The 13,249-nt window shown below is 43.4% G+C and overlaps 1 protein-coding gene across 1 annotated transcript in view; it reads left to right on the forward strand.

Annotated features, from left to right (window-relative positions):
* Positions 1-1,023: 1,023 nt before the first annotated feature.
* The window catches only part of syt4 (synaptotagmin IV), a gene marked incomplete at both ends in the record, with an annotated part of 34,656 nt that continues 22,430 nt past the window's right edge, over positions 1,024-13,249 (forward strand). Inside the window, 4 exons of the mRNA XM_080741300.1 lie at positions 1,024-1,060; positions 8,131-8,449; positions 10,242-10,572; positions 11,867-12,190. Coding sequence (XP_080597426.1) covers positions 1,024-1,060; positions 8,131-8,449; positions 10,242-10,572; positions 11,867-12,190 — 1,011 coding nt within the window. The remainder of the gene's footprint in view (positions 1,061-8,130; positions 8,450-10,241; positions 10,573-11,866; positions 12,191-13,249) is intronic.

Raw genomic sequence — 13,249 nt, forward strand, 5'->3', positions numbered from 1 at the left:
AAGGCTCGCTTTAATTTTTTTGTAATTATCATTTAAACCAGTAATATGCTCATGTCATGGACCCACAGATTTGTCCCTATAATTTGTCATGTGATAATTCAAATATTCCACAGAAAAGCTCACGCATATCATGACTTGTAGATCGACTATTTTCAAAAGCCATGTAAATTGCCTACGTCACATGCATGTGTTAGTCGCTTCTTCTGGTCTTGTTCTCCTAAACAGGAACGTGCAGAGAATGTTAGAGAGGCAGGGGCTGACATGTCTAAAAGAGCCTTTTGCTGAAAATATCGAAAATAGCAGACCTCCAAGCTCACAACGTGTCGACGCGTTGTGAGCTTGGAGGTTGGCTATTTTCGGTGCTTGATACCACACTGAACTAAGCATAATCAAGTCAATACTGGAGATGTGACATAATGGCATGGATTTCTACACAGAAAGGGCAGTTCTTTCAACATAATAAGACGCTGCATTCAAGTTCGGGAGAGTTTGGACAAGGCAATTCTCTTGAATGCTGCCTTCAGGTATATGGCATGGAAAGAGGGCATTTGCATTTCTTTCACTGTAGTAAAAACTGCATTCATGGTCTGGAGAGGGCACTTACAGACAGATAAAAAGATAGATACAAGGGCAGGGGCTCCTAAACCTGGTTGCTTGTTTCTCTCACGCTATCTGGCAACGCTGGTAGGGAGGGAGGGATGGGCGCCCTCTCCTCCATGCCAGCAGCAGCATCTCACAGCAGAGTAACAACACGAGCACGGAGGAGGAGAACAGAGCATCCTCACTGGTCCTTCCCGGGGAGAATGAACGCTGGCTTTTTGAATTATTGAAGCAACACGTAAAACGGGGCATTCATTATTCACTACAATCACAACCGTGATAGGCTATAAGGGCTACTGTAAGCTATACGTCCTCGACGCCCGTTTTAGGGTTTTACACAGAGGAGGAAAGAGAGAGAATAAAGCGCACTGGAATTAACGAGGCTTTCAGCACCTTGGACAGCGCGCACGGATTAGCTCCATCATGGCTCCTATGGTGGAGGAAGGGGCGCAGTTGATCGGTGAGAGCTTTTTATAGCTATGCATTCAATTGGTTCTCAAACTTTTTGGTTCTTCTTCTTTAAACATCAAGGACACACACGCACAGCACGCGCGCGCGCGCACACACACACACACACACACACACACACACACACACACACACACACACACACACACACACACACACACACACACACACACACACACACACACACACACACACACACACACTATATTGTTTTTGTGTGGCCCTTTGGGATGTTGTTAAAATGTTTCAAAAATATTTCTTCAAGATTTCTTCATATTCTATATATCTTCATAGTGGCTGTGCTGGTGTGAGGATGGGTGGTGGGTGGGCTGGGTTTTTCTTCCCTTTGTATCCGGCACTTTGGGACTGGCTGGTACCACTCACCAGGGGCGTTATTTGGGGCATCAAGCAGTGGAAATTGCCTATTGTCCCCAACTCTTATTTAGATAAGCCATGTGTTTAATGCAACCGTTATTTTATGAACCACTTTCAACATAGCACCCCTATTTTGGGAATGTCATTACAGACAAACACGTTCAAACATTTTCTCTTTTCGTCCCCAAACAAATAGTGAACATAGTTGATCTACAAGCTCTCAACGCGTCGCTTGGCTTGTAGATCCACTATTTTCGCTACTTTAGAAATGGGGCTGTGGTAACTTGGCCACCCCCTATTTTTTTCGGAAATGATGCCTCTGACTGGCACACTCTCACCCAGCCGCCCACCCACTGTGTCTGTCTCCTATGCCCAGGCTAGTGTGGCTGCAGCGAAGAACAATAGACACAAATAATCTGTGTTTTTGTGTTCATCATAAATATTCTTTAGATAAGGGTTGATGACATAATGTAGCCTAAGTGTTGTGGATTAAACTAGAAATGAGTGCAGGATTGCAAAATGATTTTACCTTGATGAGTGTTTTGAGCTTTTTGAGGTGGCTCTTCAGGTTCTCAACGTCATGTAGGAGAGTGTAGGCCACAGTATAAATATTGTTTAAAAAGAATAGAAGTGTGTCTGACTTGGGTTTAGTCTATGTAAGACATGGAGGTTTTACATGTAGGATTGGACCTAATTATAGCCCAGCACACATTAATGGTGATGCCCCACATTGTGCCAGATGTGCATCTGTCTGTCTGTCTGTCTGCCTGCCTGCCAGCCTGTGTGCATGTGATTTGTGTGTGTGCGTGTGTGCGTGCGCGTGTCACAGTGGCACTGAGGTGTAGTTGGACTGGGCGTATTCCTCTCCAGGCACGTGCACACATAGACATCAAAGGGGGCTCAAGCCCCTGCCCTTTTACCCATCTGTAATAAGTGCCCTCTCCAGACCATGAATGCTGTTTTTTACTATGGTGAAAGAAAGGCAAATGCCATACCTTTCCATGCCATACCTGAAGGCAGCATTCAAGAGCATTGCCTTGTCCAAACTCTCCTGAACTTGAATGCAGTGTCTTATGTTGAAAGAACTGCCCTCTCTGTGTAGAAATCCATGCCATACGCCACATATCCAGTAGTGACTTGACTATGCTTAGTTCAGTGTGCTATCAAGCACTGAAAATAGCCGACCTCCAAGCTCACAACACGTCGCGCTGCACCGCGCTGCTACGCGTTGTGAGCTTGGAGGTCTGCTATTTTCGATATTTTCACCAAAAGGCCCTTTTAGAAATGTCAGCCCCTGCCTCGCCAACATTCTCTGCACGTCCCTGTTCCTCTCTCACATGTCTCTGTGGATTCAGCACACATGTCTGAGGCCCTCTCATAATAGTGCTTTTCACTCAGACTGAGATAACAGCTTGCCTTCTTACATCATCATCATTACAACATGTGGTCGCAGTGTATGTTCTATTGGGAAGTCGTCCGTTGTCATCCCAGGATGTTGGATATTTTATTTTATCTTTAAATGCACTGAAAACCGTGGATCAGTGTAGGAAATGTTTCTGTTTGCAAAGCAGCTCATGTAAGCATATTGTCACTGTCGCTTTTGTACGATTTTCTTTGTAAATATTATTGCCCTACTTCAGTGGTTTTCAACCCTTTTCATATCCAGGTCCATTATTGATTTGGCATTTGAGCCATGGAGCAGCATTTGACTCTCAGATCGAAGATGTAAGAATATTTTGTGTCCGGATGGGTAACTTACGCCTGACACTGTGGTTCCCCTGACACATCACTGTGACATCACAGGTGACATCACAGTGAAAGTGATATGTAAGCTGGGTGGAATTATACTCTTTTATAATTATAATGCACACATATTCAATGCTGCCCAGCATAGTGACTTCATCCATTTCCATTCATTTCAGTAGTTCAAAGACTTTCAAGAACTTACTTTTTTTTCCTCTCCAGAATAGCAGATGTGCAAGCTTGCAGCACGACACGAAGTGACAAGCTGTGAGTTTGTATATCTGCTATTCTTTAATAGCAAAAAAGAAAAAGACACATGATGCTTTCCCAGTGCTAGCCTATATACTTCATCGTATGACAGGTAGTGAAACATAGCCATTTGCTGTACACACTGTAGAACAGCTAGTTTCTCTATATTTCACTTTTTGTAGACAATAATAATCCCTTGTCAAAATAGTAGGGGTGTAGCGATATAGTAACTGTATCGAAATATCGTTTTTAACTTAAAAAATCGAAGTAAATCGAAATGAAAACAGCTAAAATCGAATCGTATCGTTTTATTTTGTATCGTATCGAATCGGCAGTGCAAAGAATCGATTGTATCGATACTACCTACTTGGGCATTGTATTTAGCATTTTTAAGAAGACATTTTTTAAAGGAGGGGTTTAATTACTTTTCCTTTCCATATAGCTACACTGGTCTATCGATAAATGTGTGTAATCTCTGGGTTCATGGCAAGGTGCAGGTTTATCAATATACAATGTCCATGTATTTGGCTGTTTACTTATTTATATCCATAATAATACATGTTTCCCTTAAAAAACCTGCACTATCCACACCTTTCACACAGATTTAATGTCTTTGCTAAATAGTTACTATATCGATTTTAAATCATTGAATCGAATCGTATCGTAACGCCATTAATGAACCAATATCGTCCATGTATCGTATCGTCAACCATGTATCGTGATATGTATCGAATCGCTATTAAAATGTATCGTTACACCCCTACAAAATAGGCACACCATGTTGAAAGTGGTTGAACCAAAATAAGCCAAAGACGGATCATTATCAATGTCATTCTTGACATTTAGCTAAAGCCAGCATTTAGTTTTTCCCATCATCGATTTGCTACAATCTGAACCATATTGTTGTGTAGAGGTATTGGTAACGGCAAGTATGCCAGTCTATGCCACTCCGATACCATGTCAATTATCACATGATGATATTTCATTTAGTCAACAAATTATTTCGTATTTTGAGTGCTTCAGTTGATGTTACATCGGCTGTTTTTTTTACACTATTACTGTATTATTTACATTATTAGTTTACTAACAGCTGCACTTTAACAATTTAACAGGGGTTCTCAAACCTTTTAATATCCATGAATTAAATACAGAGGACTTCCAACGTAAAAAAGACCGTAAAAGGTCTTATTTGGGATGTTCCTGTTAGGCAGGGTGTTTAACTGTACTTGTACTTTACTACATTTCTAGATAATCAATCAATCAATCAATCAATATCAAGGTCCCCATAACTCACTCTTAGAATTACAGCTGTAACTAAGGGTCCATTTCGAACCCCGCCCTCGGAATCCGTATCAGGAAGGATTCTTATCTAATTCTTGACATTTAGCTAAAGCCATGACAGCATTTCATTGTTTTTCTCATGATCATCATACATTCTTGCTCTAATCATAACCTCGTCATAATGAAAACGTTCACGCTACAATATTTTCCAGAACAGCTGCACGTCGGCGATATGAAAATGGAGATTTTTTAGACTTAATCCAGTGCAATGCCACAAACACCAGCTGTTCCCTGTTGATTTGGCCACGTTTGGAACATCATACCAATTATGACGATGATGACTTATCCGTATTGAACAGACTGTGTTTTTATTCCCTTGTGTGAGTCAGAAACGGCATTCTGCCTCGCGCCTCGTTTAAACTTAGTCATAATCGTGTACCAAAAATAACAAATTTTCAACTAAAAGACACAAACACAACGTCACTCGCTGAAAATAGCTGCTTTTCAGCAACATAATTATATTATGCTTCAGTCGGACCCGGCCGACAGGCTGATAAAGAGACAGAGGCCAGTGGTGGAAAGTAACTAAGTACATTTACTCAAATACCATTTTGAGGTATTTGTTTTTTTACTTTGCTTATACTTCCAATTTGCAATACTTCTACTTCCACCTCACATACATCTCAAAGACAAATATTGTACTTTTACGCGGCTATATTTATCTGAAAACCTTAGTTAGATCTATATACAATATATATACTTTGCTCAGTGTCAGCTAGTAGATCTGCTATTTTCAAATGATTTGTAAATTATATTGTACTTTTGAAAACGTGTACATTTTTAGGCCAATACTTTAGTATTTTTACTCAAGTAGATTTCGAATATCAAATCTGTACTTGACTAGGCCATTTCTAAAAATGTATACTTTTACTTAAAAATGTGAATACTTATACCATCATGACAGAGACAGAGCGTGTTTTACAGTGACTCACAGTTGGAGTCCATTTTGTGGAAGTTCCAAGCTTTCCTGAGCATTTGACCATGACAAAACAACCTAGTTAGGTTGGTTAAATGTTAATCACATATAGTTTGTGAGCCAGGACCCCAAATATGGGGTCATCGGTATCATCTGGGGGGAATACTTCTCATGTTTTGGGTAGGTACTGTATGCACCCCTAGTGTTAGGAAATATGTGAAAGCCTTGCATCTGTGGATAAAGCTCAAGCTCAGACTATTGTTCAATAAGGTTGCTAAAATTAGCATCTCTAGAATTACAGACAGTGACAACATAGTGACTATATAATACAGTAGTGATATACTTAATTGTACCAGTGCGACTCCCAAATCAGGAGATAAGCGACCGTCAAGTTGCATAATAAGCAACCTCATGGTGGCGCTAGAAGAGGGGCATGTGAGAAATCAGGGGCGGAGGTTGTGGTTTGCCAGCCAAGGAGTGTATGTGCAAAGTTTGGCATGGATAGGGGCAACGGTGCCGGAGATAAGAGTACCGGTAGGGCCAAAAGTGTGACGTGATGGACAGACTGATGGAGGGACAGACAGACAGCCGGTGGAGGTGTTGATAGTAACTGCGACCTGACGGTCGCAAACCAAGCAGATAAAATGGATCTCTGTTGTTGGTGTTGTGTTTATGTTTGAACATGTTCCATCTGAAATGAAATGTTCCTGTCATGGCGTGCATGGCGAAACATCTTATTCGTCATTAATAATGTTAATTAATAAATAAGTGTGTATGATTAAATATTGTAATATTATATTAAATTCTCTCTCTCTCTCTCTCTCTCTCTCTCTCTCTCTCTCTCTCTCTCTCTCTCTCTCTCTCTCTCTCTCTCTCTCTCTCTCTCTCTCTCTCTCTCTCTCTCTCTCTCTCTCTCAATTCAATTCAATTCAATTCAATTAAGCTTTATTGGCATGACAAGCATTCTTACATTGCCAAAGCATTACAATACAGTATGATACAAAATAATAATATAAATAATACATATTCAAAATCAGAACAATATGAACAAAACAAAGAAAAATATAAGCAAAATGACATAAGTCTATTCATAGTGATCAACACTTATAGTGTTCACCCGTTGTCCCTCATTTTGTGACAGGCTGCTACATATTTTGCTGCCAACCTTGAACATTCGGCTTTCTCACCTAGTAAATAGGGGATTGCCTGGATGGAGTCAAATTGTATCTTTATTTTTGTTATTTGTGTGAATTTAGGGTAGTATTCCTCTCTTATTTGTTTGTATTTGTCACATGCAGTCAAGAAGTGGAGCTCTGTCTCCACCGCTCCTTGACCACAGTGAGAACACAGTCTGTCCTCGATGGGCAGCCAGGTCTGTCGATGTCTGCCTTTTTCGATGGCCAGGCTGTGCTCACTGAGTCTGTACATTGTTAAGGTTTTTCTCACTTTATTATCAGTCACCATGCTCAGATATTCTGCCACGGTGTATTGTCTTTTTAGGGCCAGATAGCAATTTAGTTTACTTTGTGTTTTTGTTGTTTCTATCCAATAGTTTTCATATTTTTGTTTCTGTTGATTCATAATTTGGTTGGGTCGGATTTGTTGGGGAATGATGTCACTGTCCTGAGGCGGGTTGTTGTTCCTCTCTCTCTCTTTACTTAGGGAGAAAAAGAGAGAGAGAGAATCTCTCAGATTATTTTAATATTTAGTAAAAACAATACACACAATGTGGGTGCCTGGTGGCTCAGACAGTAGTAAGTGTACACAGACCACGTGCACCTTATGAGTTGCGACGGCCCACGGTTGCATCCGACTCTCAGTCATGTCTCGCATTTCTCCCCTTCTGTGTGACCTCGGTTTACTGATACACTGGACTATCTGTTGAAGAAGAAAATGATCTCCCTCTCTCTCTCTTGCTCTCTATCTTCCCCCCTAGCTCCCACCACCTCTTTCACTCTGTCTGACACTACGCACGCACACACGCACGCACCTCTAGCAGCGTTGCCATGTCTGCTTATTATAAGCAACTTTGGTCTTGTTTTTTTCTGTAAAGTCACTTGTAAATATTGGTAGTAGAAATGTAGAATCTTATTTGGGCTTGCTCCATAATGTTGTTTGTTTAAACCAGTGGTTCTTAGACATTTTCATGTCAAGGACCCCAAATGGATTATGTGGTGTGTCAGCAGATCCCTCATCTAAAAACATTTTGTGCCAGGGACCCCATACCAAAAGATTTTCAGCTATTTTCTTTGAAAATAGCTTATCTACAAGCTCACAACACATCACATCACAACACGTTGTGAGCTCGTAGATCGGCTATTTTCAAATAGCTAATGCATATAGGCTTTAAAGGTCTTGCGTGGCCTGTTTTCGTGACTTCTTCTGGGCTTGTTTCCATGGACCTGGTTCCTCATTCGCTCCTCTTTGTCTCCACACAGCGGAGGTGCCGCTGGGCGTGGCCGTGGTCAGCGTGCTGGGCCTGGTGTTCAGCGTGTCGGCGTTCGCCTGGATCTGCTGCCAGCGCAAGGACTCCAAGTCCCAGAAGACACCTCCCTACAAGTTTGTGCACATGCTCAAAGGGGTCGACATCTACCCCGAGAGCCTCAGCAAGAAGAAGTTCGCCGCCTCCACGACCGGTCCGGCCGGCGGCGGCGACGGCGCCAAAACCGACGTGAACGGAAACTGCCACACGACGGCCTCCGCCATGAACCCCTCTCCCAGCGCCCTGAAGCTGCTCTCCAGTCCCGGCGATAGCAGGTGACGTGGGAACTTCTGTGTCGCTTAAATCAGTGGTTCACTTCAACTTTTCAGGCCGCGACCCCTAAAATGATCAAATTTTTACTGAGGGCCCCGCCCACCCTGACGAGCACTAAGAGTTGAGGCATTACATTTTGTATAACACAGGGTTCTATTATGAAAATAGCAGATCTACATGCTCACAACGCCTTGTAAATGTGAGGCGTTGTGAGCATGTATTTCGGCTATTTGGCCGATGTTTAATTTGTCATTTTAGAGGTATTAAAAAGTCCTTCAATTGTCCATTTAGAAATGTGCATATTTATACACTCTATTGACTTAAACTTTGTTGGTTTGTTTACTGTTGAGAGAGAAAACAATGTTGCACATTAAGTTAATCATCTGGGGACCCCCCCAGAATAATTTGGTCCCGGCCCACAGGTTGAGAACCACTGGCTTAAATGATTGTTGAGGCCAACAGAATCGGGGAAACTGTTATTGTACCATGATATGTTTAATACATGAGCTCATAAGAGAAATACATTAAACCAGGGGTCTTCAACAGGGGGTCCTCAGTGTTACTACATAGGGGCCGCCAAATCTTTGTGTGATAGGGATTATTAAATATATTACCGTACTTTTATACATGAACCACTTCAACCCTAGAATGCCTATTCTGAGGGGAAAAATAGCAGATCTACAAGCACACAACGCCTCTCGGGCTGCCAGCTGTCCTGAGCTTGTGGAACGGCTTTGGAATTTGGTCTTAACTATCAGTCATTTAGCTGGGACCCTCTCGAACCCCACTTTGAGAACAACTGCCTCAAACTATCCACGGCTTTCCAACGCCCCATAGTGCATTGCGCAGACGTTGTACCGAGCTACCGGCGCCGCAGCCTAGCTCACAACGGGCTGCATCTGCGACGCGACGTGAGCTTGTATGTCTGCTGTTAAACCGGAAGTGTGGTCCAAATAATCTCCAGTAAACTCCCGCGGAAAGAGGTGGATACATACCATGCCTGTGTCATAACATCTTCACTTTTATAAGTGATTGTTGGCGTCATAGCTCAGTCATATGTTTAAGGTTTTCAGAAAGAAATGAAAAATCAGTATCTGCCTCAAAGACATGTTTATCTGCCTTTATTTATTTCTGCCTAAATCCTCAAACTGCTGATTCACCCTGCCTTATTAGCGTAGGCAGAAAGTGATGTTGTTATGCAACAAGCATTCTGATGGGCTGAGGACTGAGACAATAACTCACAATGAAGCAGCAGTGTTAGGAAAGCAGTGTTTGGCAATTATGCTACGAGGCTAACGACGTGCAAAAATATCAGCACAACTTAACAGAGTGGTTGCCATTTAATCAATTAATTCAGTAGACAGGGATTTCTCAGTGTTCCACTGGTCCCGGAAGTAATCCGATAACATTTGGACGAAAGGAGATTCATCTTTTATTTCACCCGATAAAGAAAATGTATAGCTGCGGCCATCCGTGCTTTTGTTACGGTCTGTAGAGAAGGGCAAGTTTTAAACAAGAACGCGACCTGGAGATAGATTCTGAGATAAAGCCATTTTCCTGCAGATCATTTCATTGCTTCCAACGGTGGAATTTCACTTCCTGATTCCGTTTTCTCACGATAGATTATGGGGATTCGATTTGTTTTTGCTTCATTCCTGGATGCCGCGGAGCCGCAGGCTATGGTTTAATATAAGAAACGTTACATCCCGACTTTTGTCGGGAAAAGCACTTCACGGTCGGATTTGAAATCCCGACTTATAACAGTATAACTGTATACATAACTCTTCCTCGCAGGCCGCCCATGCACCTGGACCTGGAGAACCGGGACCTGAACGGCAACTTCACCAGCAAGCCCTCCCAGAACCACCAGCACCACCCCAAGGTGCGGAGCTCCCCGGACCTGGAGCTGCCCTCGCCCCTCGCCGGGTTCACCCAGCCCGGGGCGGTGGAGCGCCGCGACCTGGCCTCCCCCTCCCCTTCCAGCTCGCTCTCCAGCCAGGCGCCCACCCCGGCCGTGGACAAACCCCCCCAGGGAGGGGAGAAGGACGTCGGCGGGGGACTGGGGACCCTCCACTTCTCCCTGGAGTACCAGCCGGAGAGGAAGGCCTTTGTGGTGCACATCAAGGTAACTTTTAATTATCTGAGATTTTTCCTAATAAAAGTTATATCTCCTCTCCCCTCTTCCCCACACATACAGTATGTTAAGCAGCTTTGAGTGCTTTAAAAAACGCTGTATAAATCACACATATTATTATTATTATTATTGTTGTTGTTGTTGTTATGTGTGCATGTGTATGCGTATGATAATTGCATCGTCAGCGTTTTTCAGCCCTTTTTCTTATTTGAAGGACCCCCAGTTTTGTATAGACTGGAATCCTGACTGATTCGCTTCATTCAGCAGACCTTTTCCTTCTCACTTTGCTTCTCAGTCTGGCCGTGGTCCTATTTTACTCATATTTCACCAGTTAACATAGGCCCTTGGAAACAGGATCTTTACCAGACTGTGTAGAGAAGTGAGAGAAAAGAAATCGCCAAAACGGTGCAAGTCTGGATCCCAGGCTAAGTTTTTCATTTGATACTTTTTTTAAAAATATGCATTTTGTATCTTGTTATAGAAAAATATTAATATCCAGTCAGGGTGAAGTCAAACATTTATTGAAGATTTCAGCAACAGAGAAACACCATACACAGCATCAGAGAGCTCTGGCCTCCCGGCCAGAGCTTTGCCCTGTTGGGCAGAAGACCTCCTGAAGTGTCATATGGGACACCTCTTATACACCAAGGTGCTCTCCCTAGATGGAGAGAGAATCTAAACAGCTATACTAAGTACCATACAGTATATAATAAGGCTGAATGGTTAAGTTGCAATGACCATGTATAGCATCTCTTAGTACAGATTTATGCTGACACAGAGTAGGAGTAGAAGTCACAGTCCATGGATGTCAGCTGTTAGATTGACAGCTGCAGGTACATCTAAATGAGTAGCCTTGTGAGATTTTCTTTAGACAACTATAAATATTTCTACCACAATCTCTGGGACCCCAAATCTACACTGTAAAATCTTGTAAACTTTACTCTGACAGTGTGCAAATGGAACCAAATGGATTGGTTCCATTTGTACACTATCAGAGTTACTGACCTGCTAGGGTCCATTTGTACTCCTGGAGGTCCCCGGACCCGACGTTGAGAACCAGCTCATCATGTTACTAATTTCTGAACACTTTTAAGGATTATGTTTTTCCAAATGGGGTAATTTGTATCCCAAAACGAGATCACTATATATTGGTATATTGGTTATAACAGCAATTATTATATCGGATATCGATATCGGACATGACATTTTACATCACCCATCGCTAATTGATTGCTTTCTTCTATCGGTCGGGTTTTATCGATCTGTTCGTTCCATCCGTTCACAGGAAGCCCACGGCCTGACCCCCATGGACGAGCACTCGCTGACCTCCGACCCCTACATCAAGCTGACCCTGCTGCCGGAGAAGAAGCACCGCGTCAAGACCCGGGTCCTCCGCAAGACCCTGGACCCGGCCTTCGACGAGACCTTCAGCTTCTACGGCATCTCCATGGCCCGCGTGGCCGAGCTGTCGCTCCACTTCATGGTGCTGAGCTTCGACCGCTTCTCCCGCGACGAGGTCATCGGGGAGACGCTGGTGCCGCTGAGTGGGATCGACCTGTCGGAGGGGCGCATCCTGATGAGCCGCGAGATCATCAAGAAGAACGTCAGGGTAAGCCAGGAGTCTGATTCTAGTTTGGTTGGAGTTGGTGTCTTAGAACAGTGTTTCTCAACGTTTTCAGGCTGAGGGCGCCTGGTGGCCGAGTGGACCAGGCGCATACCATATAGACATTGCCATTTCGGCATCAATGCCTGTCGGCATCGCCGGTTCGATTCCCGATCCGGGCGACCTTTGCCGCATGTCACTCCCTGTCTCTCCCCCATTTGCTGTCAGTCTACTGTCCTATCCAATAAAGGCAAAAAGCCCAAAAACAAATCTTAAAAAAAATTAAATAATAAAAAATAACATTTTGAGGGTTCACAGTTCGATCCCGGGCTCCCCCCAGAGTTAGTATCGAAGTGTCCATGAGCAAGACTCTGAATCCCTAGTTGCTTCCGGTGAGCAGGTTGGTGCCTTGCGTGGTTTTCTCTGCCATCGGTGTATGAATGCGTGTGTGAATGGGTGAATGTAACGATCTCTGTAATCTCTTGCCATTGACGTAATTTCAAATCCAAAGCTTAACCCAGGGCTGTCCAAACCTTTTTCAATTGGGCCAAATTAGAAAATTTTAAATCACCCATAAAACACATCAACAATACATCAGACAGGTAATAACCTGGCACACTCGATGGTGTCTGAGTGTTGCATCTGGACTAGTCTCACGTAGCCAGACAACTATTCCACAATCTCTGAATGCTATATACTGTAGAGTCTGGAACAGCAGCTCCTGAACGGCGAGTATCGGAAGTAGCCAGTGCTGCACTGAACTGTAGTCCCATTGGAAACATAACAGAAACACAATAGCTCAGACAAAGTCATTCGAGCTGCCTATTCTTGTTATGAGTAACCTGACTGCGCCAGATAGTTGCAGCAGTGCGTAACGCTCTGCCTTACATCTGGGCTCTCTCGGGCAGACTCGATGTAAGGGGCGGGCCATTTTTTGAATTTCTTTAGCAGGTGATTGGATGTGGCCGTCTCTCTATCACAGTGTGGGAGTGCCAACTCCAACCACTCATATTGGCCTGTCTGCATCCACGTGGTCTGCAATCAGACTATATTGGCTCATAGCCG

The sequence above is a fragment of the Nannobrachium achirus genome (assembly GCF_963921795.1).
Source record: "Nannobrachium achirus genome assembly, chromosome: 14".
Taxonomy (NCBI): Eukaryota; Metazoa; Chordata; class Actinopteri; order Myctophiformes; family Myctophidae; genus Nannobrachium; species Nannobrachium achirus.